General features: G+C 44.4%; 1 protein-coding gene across 1 annotated transcript in view; it reads left to right on the top strand.

Moving 5' to 3' along the window:
- The window catches only part of agbl4 (AGBL carboxypeptidase 4), a 285,510-nt gene that overhangs the window by 255,460 nt on the left and 16,250 nt on the right, over nucleotides 1–13,800 (top strand). The window contains exons 7-9 of the mRNA XM_030048927.1: nucleotides 954–1,043; nucleotides 4,089–4,203; nucleotides 6,144–6,255. Coding sequence (XP_029904787.1) covers nucleotides 954–1,043; nucleotides 4,089–4,203; nucleotides 6,144–6,255 — 317 coding nt within the window. The remainder of the gene's footprint in view (nucleotides 1–953; nucleotides 1,044–4,088; nucleotides 4,204–6,143; nucleotides 6,256–13,800) is intronic.

Raw genomic sequence — 13,800 nt, 5'->3', positions numbered from 1 at the left:
AAGAATGGTTCTGCAGGCTGCTCGCACATTCAGCTACAACACAAATCTATAGGATGGCCAGACATTACAGCTTTTTCTTCCAAAATTAAGAGATTGCAGGAAATAAGGACTCTGAATCTCAAATTTTCAAACTCTATTTCTGGACTCTCAGAATTGGCACATATGCTGACACACACTATAACGCTTCATGTTGGGAAACACCAGACAAGTAGAATGAATTGAAAGCCCAAGAAAGGTCTCCTAGGAGCAAGGAAAATGTCCAAAATCCCCTCCACTACAGAGTAAACAGACAGGAAGTGGCTAGCCAGACCAGAGCGGCTCCAACAGGTCAAGCTTGTTGCTGTCTGCTCCTGACCTGTGTGGTTGTATAATTCACCACTCCTGTTGAATATTCTATGCCATGTGTTGGTTCAATGTTTGATTCATGTGCGTCTGGCTGAAAAGTGAAGGCCAGGTCAGTTTTGTGTTTTGACCCGGGCCCTTTGGCAACCTTGAAGTGTGTGTGTGTGTGTGTGTGTGTGTGTGTGTCAGTCGCACACCTGACTAGGATACGCCACATGTACAATTGACTTTGATACCAACCTGCGATAATGATGTCTTACCTCCTTTTGCAGCTCAGTGAAGTTCATCCCTGTCATAGATCTGCGCTGCATCGCTTTACTAGAACTTGAGTGTGCAGTAACAACGCCACCTCTCTCTCCCTTTAGTTTATTAGTTTATTAAATTTATTTTTACAGGTCACTGAACACAAATCAATATTAAGTAAATGTGCCAGCGTTAGTTGTCCAGCTAATTTTCAACTGCAGTCCCTGGGCGTGATGTTAAAACCTGTAAAATCACTCTCTACCTCTCGTTCTCTGCCCTTTTCCCCTTCTACCTTTCTCCCTCCCTCTTTCTGCCCATTTCTCCACGTGTTTTTCTCTCTCTCCTCACCTCTCTCTCTTTCCCTCCAGCCCACCTGAGTCCAGAGAGGGAGAAGAGGCTGGTCTTCCTAACTGCTCGTGTCCACCCTGGAGAGTCTCCTGCTTCCTTTGTCTGTCAAGGTAAAGTTTCAAAGTCAGTGGCTTGTTTTGGTGGATTGGACACACCATCTGTGCCTCTATGAAGTTTGCAAGTGCACAACTGAATTTGCCAGAATTTCTTACCTACAGGGTGCTATTTTTACATAAATTATTAAGACTTACTGTGTTGTGAATTTTTTTCTTCTTTCCAGGCCATGTTGTTTACAGACTGTTGAATGCTAAATTGTTGCGCCAAAATGACAAAAGTTAAAAATTTCAAAAATTAATCAGCTTGTTTTTTCAATATTATTATTATTATTATTATTATTATTATTATTATTATTATTATTATTATTATCATCATCATCATCATAATTAGTAGTAGTAGTAGTAGTAATATAGCAGAAAAATTGTATACCTACTTTTAAAACATACTTGTATAGGGACTCATTAATCAATATTTTGAATATCTACCTCCAGTGCATAGTGCTTCTGCACTTCAACCAGACACAGTTGAAAATTACAGGATTAGCTACACAGGTGTGTGTCTATAAAATATAACCATCTCAAGTAATGTAATATAATAGTGATATTAAGATATAATAGTGTTGCATTTACTTAGATCTTGAGCTGGGCTAACTCAAAACTAATAAAACAGCTCTGAAAATAATTGGAACCTTTGGGATATTGTCCCCTCATGCAGAATAACAATCAAGAAGACCATTTTGGTGGAACTACCTCCTCACCCACTCCCCTTTCTTTGACATGAAGTGAGTGGGCATATTGTCTCCTTGTGTCTCCTACGTCCTTTTTTAAAGTTAGTTGGTCTGTGAAGGGGAAAGGATGGGGTGATGGAGGGATGGAGGGCACAGCCGTACCCTTAACACTGGTCCCAGTCCACCACTTCTCAGTAAGACAGAAAATGGATGTCTATTAACGTTAACGAGGTGTAGAGACAGCAATGTTTGGGAGGAAGGGAGGGTTTCAAAGAGAGGAGAGGAGATAGGCCAGGAGAAAGGTAAAGAAAAAGTGCAGTCCTTTTGTCTTTTTCTGTCTGTTTATATCAACAGAAAAATATGCCTAGTTCATTTTCAAATATTTTCCTTTGACCTTATGCACAAGCAAATGCTTTAGCATACACATGGTGCCTGAATATGATAAAACATAGCATTTGTTTCTTTATGCAACCTTTTGTCAAAAACGTTACATGTGGTGTGCTGCAAGGCTTTGTCCTGGGCCCCGTACTCTTTAGTTTACCTTCCATTTCTATGTAGATAATATAAAAATTTACATCTCAGGGTTGCCATACAATCTAACCTCTTCAGACAGTAGATCCATTTTAGATATCCGTGCTTGGATGAAGCACAACTTTCCTCAGTGAAAACACAACCACTTAAACTCTGCTGAAGACACCAGCGTCCATGGCCAACATACTGTCTTTCTGAGGCCGTAGCAGAGTCACTGCACTGGCTTTTAAAGTTAAAGTGGTATCAAATGAAACTAGATGGCTTAAGGAATCCATTGGTACCAAGCTTGTCATTCTCTGTTGTCAGCTAAATAATACTCCAAAGTTAGGTCTTTGGCCTCTCGCCTCAAGATATCTGAATGAAAATGTGCTCTATGGGTACCCATGGGTCCCCCCTTTGCAGACAACCCTACTGTCTGTTAGTCCCATGCAACCTGGGGCAAAAATCATGCAGTTGTTTGCATGCAGCACAAATGTGTTCTTTTGGCCGATTGTTAAATGGTGTATTTGTGCAGACTGGGGCCTAAACAGTCTTGGAGTTGCATAAATTGGGTATGACTGGCAATCTGAGAGTCTTGTGGATTCAGTGAACCAACTTGTGTTCATGTGTGATGATGTTAGTCCCCATTTTTGAAACTTAACCTCACTGTATAAAATGGCCTACTGTAACCTCTAGGATAATCACAGCCTAAAACTTTAACACCACAAACTAGAGACCTAGGGCATTCAGAGAATGTATGGTTTTCCAGGTATATACTGACAACAAGAGAAGTTTTTGAGAAATTTCCAGTACAATTCGAGTACCATCCAATCACAAAAAATGTAATTCATACAGAAATCACCAAATGTCAAAATACCTTATCAACATTCTGTGGTGTTCCACAAGGTCTTGGGGTCCTACTGTGGTATTTTAGAGAGATTTTGACCACGTTTTGTCAATTCTTGAGTGGTCAAAAATGGTTAAATGTGGTATCACTTCAAAAATTGCTGCAACAAATACTGAGATATAGGCATATCATATGCTTCAAGAGGTTAAGCAAAGGTATCTGTGATTTGATCAAAGGCACAGCATGATTTCACATCTAACCTCTCAATCACAAAATGCACTCATCTATCTATCTATCTATCTATCTATCTATCTATCTATCTGTCCATCCGGCTCTCTGTGGGTTTCAGAGTGTGTGTGCATCATCGTGGATCAGATGAGTTGGCTGTAAGCCTGCTGTGTGCTGTCTGTTTTTCCAGCACTGTCAGCTCCATTCTATTTGTATCGATTTAGGCTTGACGTCTCCTATTCCTACGCTGATTTTGACGATGCGCCCTCTCTGTCCTTCCTTCTCCTTTTGTTTCTCAAAACTCAATTAACTGCCGGCCGCCTTCAGTTTTCTTTTCAAGTCAATTTCACTGTGTGTGTGTGTGTGTGTGTGTGTGTGTGTGTGTGTGTGCGTGTGTGTGTGTGTCTGTGTGTGTGTCTGTGCGTGTGTGCATGTGTACGTGCGTGTGTGCATGTGTGTGAGTGAGTGTGTGTGTGTATGTTTGTGTATGTGTGTATATATGTGTGTGTGTGTGTCTGTGTGTGTGTGTGCATGTGTACGTGCGTGCATGCATGTGTGTGAGTGAGTGTGTGTGTGTATGTTTGTGTATGTGTGTATATATGTGTGTGTGTGTGTATGTGTATGTGCGTGTGTGTGTCTGTGTGTGTGTGCATGTGTACATGCGTGCGTGCATGTGTGTGAGTGAGTGTGTGTGTGTGTGTGTGTGTGTGTGTGTGTGTGTGTGTGTGTGTGTGTGTGTGTGTGTGTGTGTGTGGTGTGGTGTGTGTGTGTGTGTGTGTGAGACAGGTGTGATAGACTTCCTTGTAAGCCAGCATCCCGTGGCTCAGATCCTGAGAGATCATGTGATCTTCAAGATTGTCCCGATGCTCAACCCTGATGGAGTCTACCTGGGCAACTACAGGTGCACACACACACACACACACACACACATTCTAAGATGCAAATAGGCACATGTAGATACGCATGACTAGCCTACACAATCATGCACACATTAAAACAAACAGAAGAAACAGGCACTCTTGCTTATGCGCACATGCATATTCACCAGCACACACACAAACACAAACACACAAATTATTTCTTAATTTGAATGCATCAATACATTAAAGAGGATTCATATATTACAAGGTTTTACAATCTCCTACCTGGGATTATATCGTCTAAATTGTACCTTTAGGGAGCTTAATAAATTCATAGAGCACACAGAAGTACATTTGTAAGAAGATAGTAGCTGGCCATAGGGCTGTTCTCTGCCAGTCTGTCTATCCATCCTCTCCTCTCTGTCTTCAGCTCTGTGGCTTCAGCTCTGTGGGCATCCTCCTCTCCTCTCCTCTCTTCTCCTCTCTTTCCCTTCTTCATAATTGCCTTTTACTTAATAGGCTCAGCCACAGGAATACTAATGCACACTGAGATAAGAATCGGGCAGCTCTGTTCCCACTGTGTTCACAACTGCCATCTAGTGGTTATTCCCTGCCGCTGCCTCCATAATATTTGCAGTGCATCTCATTGGTTACCCCTGACAGTGACAATGGCCATAATATTGTTGATTGTGATTGTTCACTGCTTAAAGGCTATTTTCATTAGCTTGCCTTCACACTGAGTGTTAATAAGCAGCTTATTGGCACTGGCAGAAGGTGAATAGAGATACTCCCAACTTCACCTACCAGTCTCTCTCTCTCTCTCTCTCCCACACACACATGCACACACACACACACACACACACACACACACACACACACACACACACACAGCACAGATATATCCCCAGTAGGACACAGTTCAGAGCAAAATGGAATAGATGCATGCAGGGTACAGAATCAATGACAGTTAACCTGAGATGAGTATTTTGTTCATGGCTGGCTGGTCCGCTCAGCAGCTCCACAGTATCAGTAACTCATCTCTGACAAGGGCCTCAGTAAATGTCATAGACTCACATGACAACAAATAGGGGAGTTCAGTAGATCACAGTGTGTCTATGCATAAATGCATGCCATTTTGGTAATTGCAGGGTCCAGGTTACATGGTAGAGAAGCTAGCAATCTGTGTCTATACCTGTTTGCATTTCAAATGTATTGATTCTTGCCATCATCAGTAAAAGTTGACTTGGCTAATATGGCAGGTTAGTGAAAATAGTATCAATAAGGGTACAAATCATATACTTATATTCTCCTATACTTGTTTTTTTTTTTTTTTTTTTTTTTCTTGTTTTTAAATTGTATTTGTGTTGTTGAATGAAGTGAACGTAGCAGTGGAATGTAGCACAGCAGAGAAAGATGCACAAAAACCCAAATCATTTAGCAGGTACCAGTCGGCAAATTAGAGGAGAATGATCAGACATGTTTAAGCTCAACAGAAGTGCCACAGACCTACCCAAGAAACTGTCAGCGGAGTGTAAGACACATGAAGTGTTCAAAACACACACACACACACACACACACACACACACACACACACACACACAACAATTCATGTGCCACCCACTATCTTGTAAATGTGTCGAAAATATTATTGGGTCTATTCTGATAGGAATATGAAGCTTTTTTTTTTTTTATCAGAGAGGCTGAGCAAATGCATGGTCCCTAAAATAAACCTCTATGTTACAGGAAGCTAATTCGGCTGCATATCAGTTAATGTATGAAGTAACTGGGAACTTGCATATGTACCGGTTCTTCATAGTACATCATTAAACATTGTATGGTGACCTTTTAACATTAATGTGTCTGTCCTATATCACCATTTCCTGTTTGGCTTGAGTTCATCATTGCAAAAACTTTCATGGCAGTGTTTTATATTTCCCTGTTGAAACTGTGTGTGTGTGTGTGTGTATGTGTGTGTGTCCAGGTGTTCTCTGATGGGCTTTGACCTGAACCGTCATTGGCAGGACCCCTCTCCTTGGGCCCACCCCACACTGCACGCTGTCAAGCAGCTCATAGTACAGATGAACCAAGACCCGGTGAGAAAGTACACACACACACACACACACACACACACACACACACTTTCCTTATTACCCTACATATTGGAATCTCTCAGCTCAACACTCCCTCTCCACATACACAGTAAAGCTACTGGTCTGAGCTAGTTTTCTTGCTCCCTGCTTGGTTCAGCATGTTCCTCCACTCTATGTTTAGAGAGTGTGCACTGGGGGGCATTGATAGGCTAGTCAGCACCTCCAGAATGTCAGCCCGGCTCTCCTGGCCATTCGAAACATATTACAGCAGCAAGTCTCTGCGCCGTAACTCGCTAACTCTACTGTAACTTTTTTCCACTCCACTTTCAGTCTTTCAGTCAGAGGAATGCTATGGAGGCAGGCCGGGGCTTTTTCTCTTTTGTTCCTGATGTTAATTATAAACGGAGCGGCAGGTTGGTGGGATTACTGAAGGTCAGCATGTGTCCTGGGAATACTCTGCCCTTTTGTACACTCCTCTAATCCTGATAAGAGAGGGAGCAGGCCAGGGCGGGATGCAGGGCGGGCCGGAGTTCGGGCGAGGCGCAGGGCTGGCGTCGGGCAGATTAACCTTTTCCCCCGGCTCTGACATGCTGATCGATAGACTCTGTCATGGCAGGGTGATCCACTCATGCCTGTCTTACACACACTCAGCACGAAGACACACACACAAACATATACAGGCGCACAGGCACATACTGTAATGGCACTTGATTGCACAAATACAGTACCGTCGCTCTGCACAGGCATGAACAGTCACACGAAGCTGTGCAGATACATGTGCACCATCATGGGTGGGTATTGACTTTCCCTCTTAATTTACTCTTTTACACATTCATTATTTGACCTCCACATTATAACACGAAGTCAGTGCTACTTCTCCTACACATTTACATAAATACACATTTCGCCATATTGGCTTGAATTCCTACCCGGTGTTCCAGTCACTTTCCAGTGCATTTTTAACCCTTGGCTCACTTGGCCATGTGGCCCAGTGAGAGATCCCAGCAGCATCACCACAGTGTGATTCTGATCACTCTGGCTGGGTGATGCAGTGGCCCTTAGTCAGTACCATAATAGACCTCATGCCTCCATCCCTGCTCGTCAGAGACCTTCCTTACCCTCTCTGGCCCCATTCCGTTCATTCCCATCACACCCGTTTTGGGCCTGCCCGTCCCGCCTGTCCTCCTGTAACGCCCTTGTCCCTCACGACTGCTTTCAGCACTGCAGAGTTAATTTGGAGGCTTTGGCAACCTCTGCCTCTCTGTCTCTTCTTCTATCTCTTGTTTTCTCCTCCTCTCTCTCTCTCTCACTCCCTCTCTCTCGCACCACAGCCAGTTAATCCCATCAGACACACCACTCATGTCTGGGTCTCCCAGATGCCAGTCTCAATGCCAGCTCTGTAGCCAGGAGGTGGTGCCCGCTGCCCTCCGCTCATGGCCATCCCGCACAGTGGGCATGGAGTCTAATGAGGCTAGCGGGGATGGAGGGATCCATTGGTGAACTCCATTAGCAGCAGCAACAGCAGTGCTATGAGGCTAAGCTCACAGTAGAGCCATGCTAGCATGTGGCCTGTTTAACCAGCTGCTAATAACTTAGTCATTTGTTCAAGTCAAACAAGATAGGGGACAGAGAGAAAGCTAAAGTGGGCAGTTAATATTCATTTACCATGACATATTCCCTTAAACCTAGTGTTTACAAGGATGATGTGTTTCATAACTTCAGCTAACTGGGGAGAGGCTCTTCCTCTTCAATCCTCTTTGCTGGAACTTAAATCACCCCCCCGCTGCTAACTAATGATGCCAGCCAAGATCTGGAGGAGACAGTAGTGCAAATACATAGTGTGGGTATGCTTTCAGTGGAGCTGTGCTATCATGGGCTGTGCTTTTAGCCCATGTCCCTTGTTGGTAATGAGGCTGAGATGGTTTATAGTAGCACCATTACCAGCATTGTGACACTGTTACTAGTTGTTGCAGCATCAGTCTGCCAGGGAAATTATGCTATTCAGTGTTAAGATGCAGTTGTCAATAAGTAAATACAATACACGGGTCTCCCACATCAAAACAGTGGCAGCAGCATCAACAGCGAGGATAAAGCAAGTGTTACTATAGCAGAGCCAACTAGTGGTTGACACCATGTCCTAACCTCTGGTGGTTTGAACCCCTTGTCACCTTGGTACCAATGCAGCACTGTGTCCAAGACAAACTCCTCCATGGGGCAAAAAAGGAATCACAGGAAGAGCCCATCACCCTGCATTTGAATTGCAAACTTAACCAAGCCATTTAAAGTTTAAAGGAATATTTGAATGTTTTGGGAAAACACCCTTTTTCTGACTTACCCAGTCTGAGAAAAGATACTCGATACCATTTTTACCTCTGTACGTCCAGTGGACATACAGAGGTGAAAATGGTACCAAAAATCTTGTTTCAGTCTGGGTAAATTGGATTTTTTTTTTTTTTTTTTTGCCCAAAACGCTGGAGTATTCCTTTAAGTCTACACCGGAGTTGAAGTGGAAAGATTGCATGAAATAAATGAGTCTTTTTCAAAGCGAGAAACCAGAGGACTATGGCTTGACATAAAAAATCTCCTAACTAGACTATGACATTAGAAAATACAATATAATTTGTAGCTGACTTCCCCAGTGGATTATCGCAAAGCTTTAGGGAAAATCTTGGTGTTATTGAGTTTTTTTTTTTCCATCTCCAGTATTTCTTTACTATTTTAGATCCTTACAGTTCAATGCATAAAGCATCATAATTCAAAGTCACATTGCCCTCTGCTGCACAAAGGACCCCATTCAGTTTGAAACCCCATCAACTATTCTTCTGACAGACACCCTCGTCACTCCGAAGCGATTCTCCATCATTGTGAATTCAGCAGCGCTCCCTTTCTGCGGGGAAATAGCTTCCTTGTTCTATTCAGGCAATAACTTCAATAACTGGCAACGAGTTCCCAGACAAGTGCCATTTAAATCAAAGCTTGCAGCAGGAACAATATACGCTGCATTGGAATTGATGGCTGGAAACTTTTATTTGACAAATATTTGTGTACAAAGTGAACACTGCACAGCAAGTCTGCACTTACTGGAGTTTATACAACCCCTGGTCTAAACAGGAAATGATGTTTCAAAACAAGTGACTTCAAGGGATCTTGCACTTAAATTGTTATGTCGCACAATGTGAAATGGCCTGTGGATAATGTAAAATAAAGGTATGATCAAGGAAATGAATGGCAAACATTGGTATTTCCTTTCAAGCAAGCTGTAAACTTCTCAGTTACACTTCCTCTCCATCCGTCTGAAGGCAAGAGCACTCAAACTGTTTCATAAAATTCCATCATTTACCATCGGCAACTGAGCATTGGTCAGCGGGGAAAATGGCTGAAAGAGTCAGTGATGCAAGGAGCTATAATCTGTTCCCAAGCTACCCTGTTGTTTGTTTTGAAAAGGGAAAGAGAGAGGGGGAAAAAAGGAAAAGAGACCAAAGAAACAAATGGACCCATCTCCGTCCTAAAGCGTTGCTTTTCCAGCTCATTTATCAAAAGCAGAAGAAGAATTCTTTTTGATTGGCTGATTACCAGAAGCATTCATCACCGGCCGACGTATCCCCACCAATCTGACACTGCCATTTTGGATAATTTGTTAAGGATGACAAAGAAGCCAGTGTTGCCTTGGCTCCTTTCTGACCTTTTTAATATTAGAAAATTAATTTTCTATCTGAAACAAATGTATTAGGTCCTGTCACGCCACCTAGATGAATTTTGCACCTTGAAATCCTCCCCTTGTGCCCTCCCACTGTAATATTTCTCTCTACCTCTCTCTCTCTCTCTCTCTCTTTTTTTTCTTTCTTTCTCTTTTTCTCTGACTGTCTATCTCTCTTTCTTCAGTGGTCAGATTTTGGAGAGCTGGGGCTGTGCCTCTGTCTGTGTGACTGTTTTTCTCTCTTCCCGTCTCTCCCCCCTCTCTCTCTCTCTCTCTCTCTCTCTCTCTCTTTGTCTGTTGAAATGTCCTCTGGTGTCAGCCAACCATTTCTGATCCATTTCTGAGATTTACGGCCAATTTGTCCCCATCATCCCTCCGTCGTTTCAATCCCTCCATCATCCCTCTCTTTATTCTCCCTCAGTTGGAAGCTGAATTGTCTGATTTTCACAGGAAGAGAGGGATGAACCTCTCCCACACTGGCAGTCTTTATGCTTTTCTCAACTTCAGTTTATGATCTTTTACTTCACCCTCTTTTTTTTTGCATAATGTTGAATATTATTTGTTCAGTGTCTTTGCTTTCTCTGTAATACCTCCTCTCCTCTTACCTACCCTCCTCTCCTCTGTCTTCTCTGATCACTTCCTCCTCCTCCTCCTCCTTGCATATCTCACCTCCTCTCTCCTCTCCTTCCCCTGCTTTCCTGGCAGGCCCACCCGGCAGATGTGGCAGCTTATGAAGCACTAACAGGCCTGAAGCGCGGGGCTGCCTGCGCCCGTTCAGCCTGATTACAAGTCACCTCTGTGTTCATAAACAGACAAATACCTCCATCAATTTGAACATGGTACAGAGAGAGCGAGAGAGAGAGAGGGAGGGAGAGCAAACAGACAGAGACAGACGGAGGGAGAGTTATGTGTCATTTGCTCTCGTCTGTGCAGCAGGTCATGCCATCTGCCATGTTCTGTCACTGCTACATCATTGGAGGGTCACTGGCCATGCCCTGGGCATTAGTGCTGTGAAGGCTTTTCCCATTCTGTTTTTGCGTGGGGAAGGATGACTGAGTATACCTCGCCTCTCACCACGGGTCATGGAGAAAGTGCCTTGCTCAAGGGTGCTTCACTTCAACCTGGAAGGGCTCTCTCACTTCCACTGCCCCAGCTTTTCTTTCCTGGCTCAAGATTTCAACTGGCATCCCTCCAGGCACAGGCTTACCTTTCGAACCTCGAGGCTATCACCACCCGGTTTGATGCCAGGTTGTTCTTTGCACATGGAAAACCCCAATTGCCATGTGCAATAGCCCTACATGTCATTCTTCCCACAACTGCTGTGCGCAGTATGTTAATGTGGGATATTAGGCATCGCATGGGTACCAAGTTCAACTTTCTTCTCCGGAACAAGCAGCAGTTTCCCCTCTCCTCTAAAGGTATACTGCTGATGCCAAGAGCTTTATTCAGGAGCTTGTAATCCTGCTTCAATCAGCTCCTTTTCCTCTACGTGTAAAGATAAGCCCAGCATTTATGGCCCTTAACACCCCCCCACACCCCTCCTGCTCTAATTAATATGCAGCAGATAAGTACTTGTCTGACAAAATTCATTCGTTTGACCTTCTAGGTTTTACACTAAACTGTCTGCGGCCGCTGCCAGTTCACCACAAGTTGAGATAGTTCCCTGGAGTTTCTAGAACAAGATGGGGCTTTTGTTTCTCTCTGAGAGGTTTAATTTGGACAGCTCTCTCTCTCTCTCTCTCCCCCCTCTCTCTCTGTTTCTCTCTCTCTCACACTCTCTCAAATTGTCTTCTGACTTTCATTCAGCGGTCTCCTTTTCTTAATTGCCCCTAATTGCTTAATTACAATTTCAAATGAACAATCCTGGAGGTCAGAGCGGGTTGTTAATTGACGCATCAATCAGAGTGGTGGGGCCTTCAGACCCATCTCAGTTTGATTGACAGAACATTAACTAACTGTTGTAGTGGGCTCGGGCTTGACATTGTGGGGCTGCATGGCTGTTTCCTCTGGTGCCACGTTACTGCCCTTCACATGATGCTGTGGTCAACAAACATGGGTCAGAAACGGGCCTGAGGGGGGGGGCTGAACCGAGCGCAAGTGAACTGAACAGAGTGCAATGAAAAAGAGATGAACTAAACTGAAGAGAATGAAGTGAAACAGAAATGAATTGAACTGAACTGAACTCAACATAACATAAATAAAAAAAATATGGAGCTGAGTTTGGGTGGCACGATGGCTCGCTGGTTAGCACTGTTCCCTCAGAACAAGAGGAGCCCGGGTTCATTTCCTTCTTCCCCTTCTCTCCATGGATTGACGCCTGGCCGTGTTCATGTGGGTCTCTCCTGCTGCTCCAGTTTCCTCCCAAAGATGAGCAATCATACAGGTGAACCGGACACTCTAAATTGCCCATAGGTATTAATGAGGCTGTCTTTCTGTATTAGCCCTCCACTTCACTGGCAACCTTTCCTCCAGCCAGTGCATATTGAGGTCGACTCCAGACCTCCATGACCCTGAAAAGGAATAAACAAGTAAAATTCTCTAATGTATAATATGAAGTAGTGAAAGTCCTGATCCATCGGCAACATTGTTTCATGCACTTTCATGCCAGTAAAACATATTGAAATGAACTTGAAAAAAGACAAAAACAGGAAATGAACTGACATTAGATTGTGCCGATTCATGGAGTGCATCTGAATTCATGGATAATATTTTTCTGTGAGCAACATTTGGATCCACCGAGGGTTTTTACGGCGGCTCTGCTCAGAAGCCAGATGGACAAAGTCACCTCACCAGTGGGATTCCAAGTGAGCATGTAACAGCCACTTAACCTCTATGCTACACTTGCTCTGCCACTTCCTATCATCTCACTGGTCCGCCCTCCTCCTGCTCCTCCTTCTCTATCTCCACCTCCATTCATCCCCCCCCCCCCCCCCCCCCCCCCCCCCCAGCCTCCATCTCCTCCGCCTCCTCCAGAGAGGAGAGACCCAGGTGATTATTAGGCTGGTTTCCCTCGTCTAGACCCTGGCTGGTTGGCTCACCGGATCTCCTTCCACCCTCCGCTGCCTAATGGAGCTGGCTCTACCTCGCTCTTTGTCTCTCTCTCTCTCTCCTTCTCTGCTTCCTCATCATTCTTTTTTTCTCTTACTGTCTTTCTTTCTCTCTCTCTCTCTCTCTCTCTGTATTCATATACATATATATTTATTTATATTTCCACCCCCCACCACAGCCACCACTGCTCTGTTGGCTGCATTTAGCTTTTTTCCCTTTTGCTCTTTTTTGTTGTTTTTCTGCCCCCCACGCCAACACCCCACGCCAACACCCCGCCCTTCCTTCTCTTCCACCTCCCCCCGCTGTTGCTCCTCTCCTCTGGGGTTCCATCCATCAGGTTGTCGGGGGCTGCTAGCGGCCGACTCTCAGCCACCATATTTCACCGCCAGCCAGCCGAGCAGCTGACAGCACAGCCACCGCCAGGAAATTGCTTTGGCTGTGAGCGGAATTTCAAACACAGGCACACTGCGTCGCCCGGGCCAACCGAGCACTGCTTCACTCCCCCCTCTCCCTCCCTCTCTCTCCCCCACATGTGATTCTATGGATTTCTCCCTCTGTCTGTCTCCCTCTTTTTCTCTCTCTCTCTCTGTTTGTCTTTATGTCTTGTTACCTCTCTCTCTCTGTGCTGTTCTCTCTGTGTGTCTCTCTCTTATCGTGTTTGTCTGTGTGTCCCTCATCTTGGCTCCCTTCTTTCGATCTCTCTCTCACCCTCTTCCCCCTGTCTCTTTGTCTTGTTCTCTCTCTCTCTCTCTCTCTCTCTCCCTTTCTCTCTCTCATACACACACACACAAACACATATGGTT

The sequence above is a fragment of the Myripristis murdjan genome, chromosome 4 (genome assembly GCF_902150065.1).
Source record: "Myripristis murdjan chromosome 4, fMyrMur1.1, whole genome shotgun sequence".
NCBI classification, from domain to species: domain Eukaryota; kingdom Metazoa; phylum Chordata; class Actinopteri; order Holocentriformes; family Holocentridae; genus Myripristis; species Myripristis murdjan.
The sequence above is the reverse complement of the archived record's forward strand: the minus strand, read 5'-3'. Positions and strand labels throughout refer to the sequence as shown.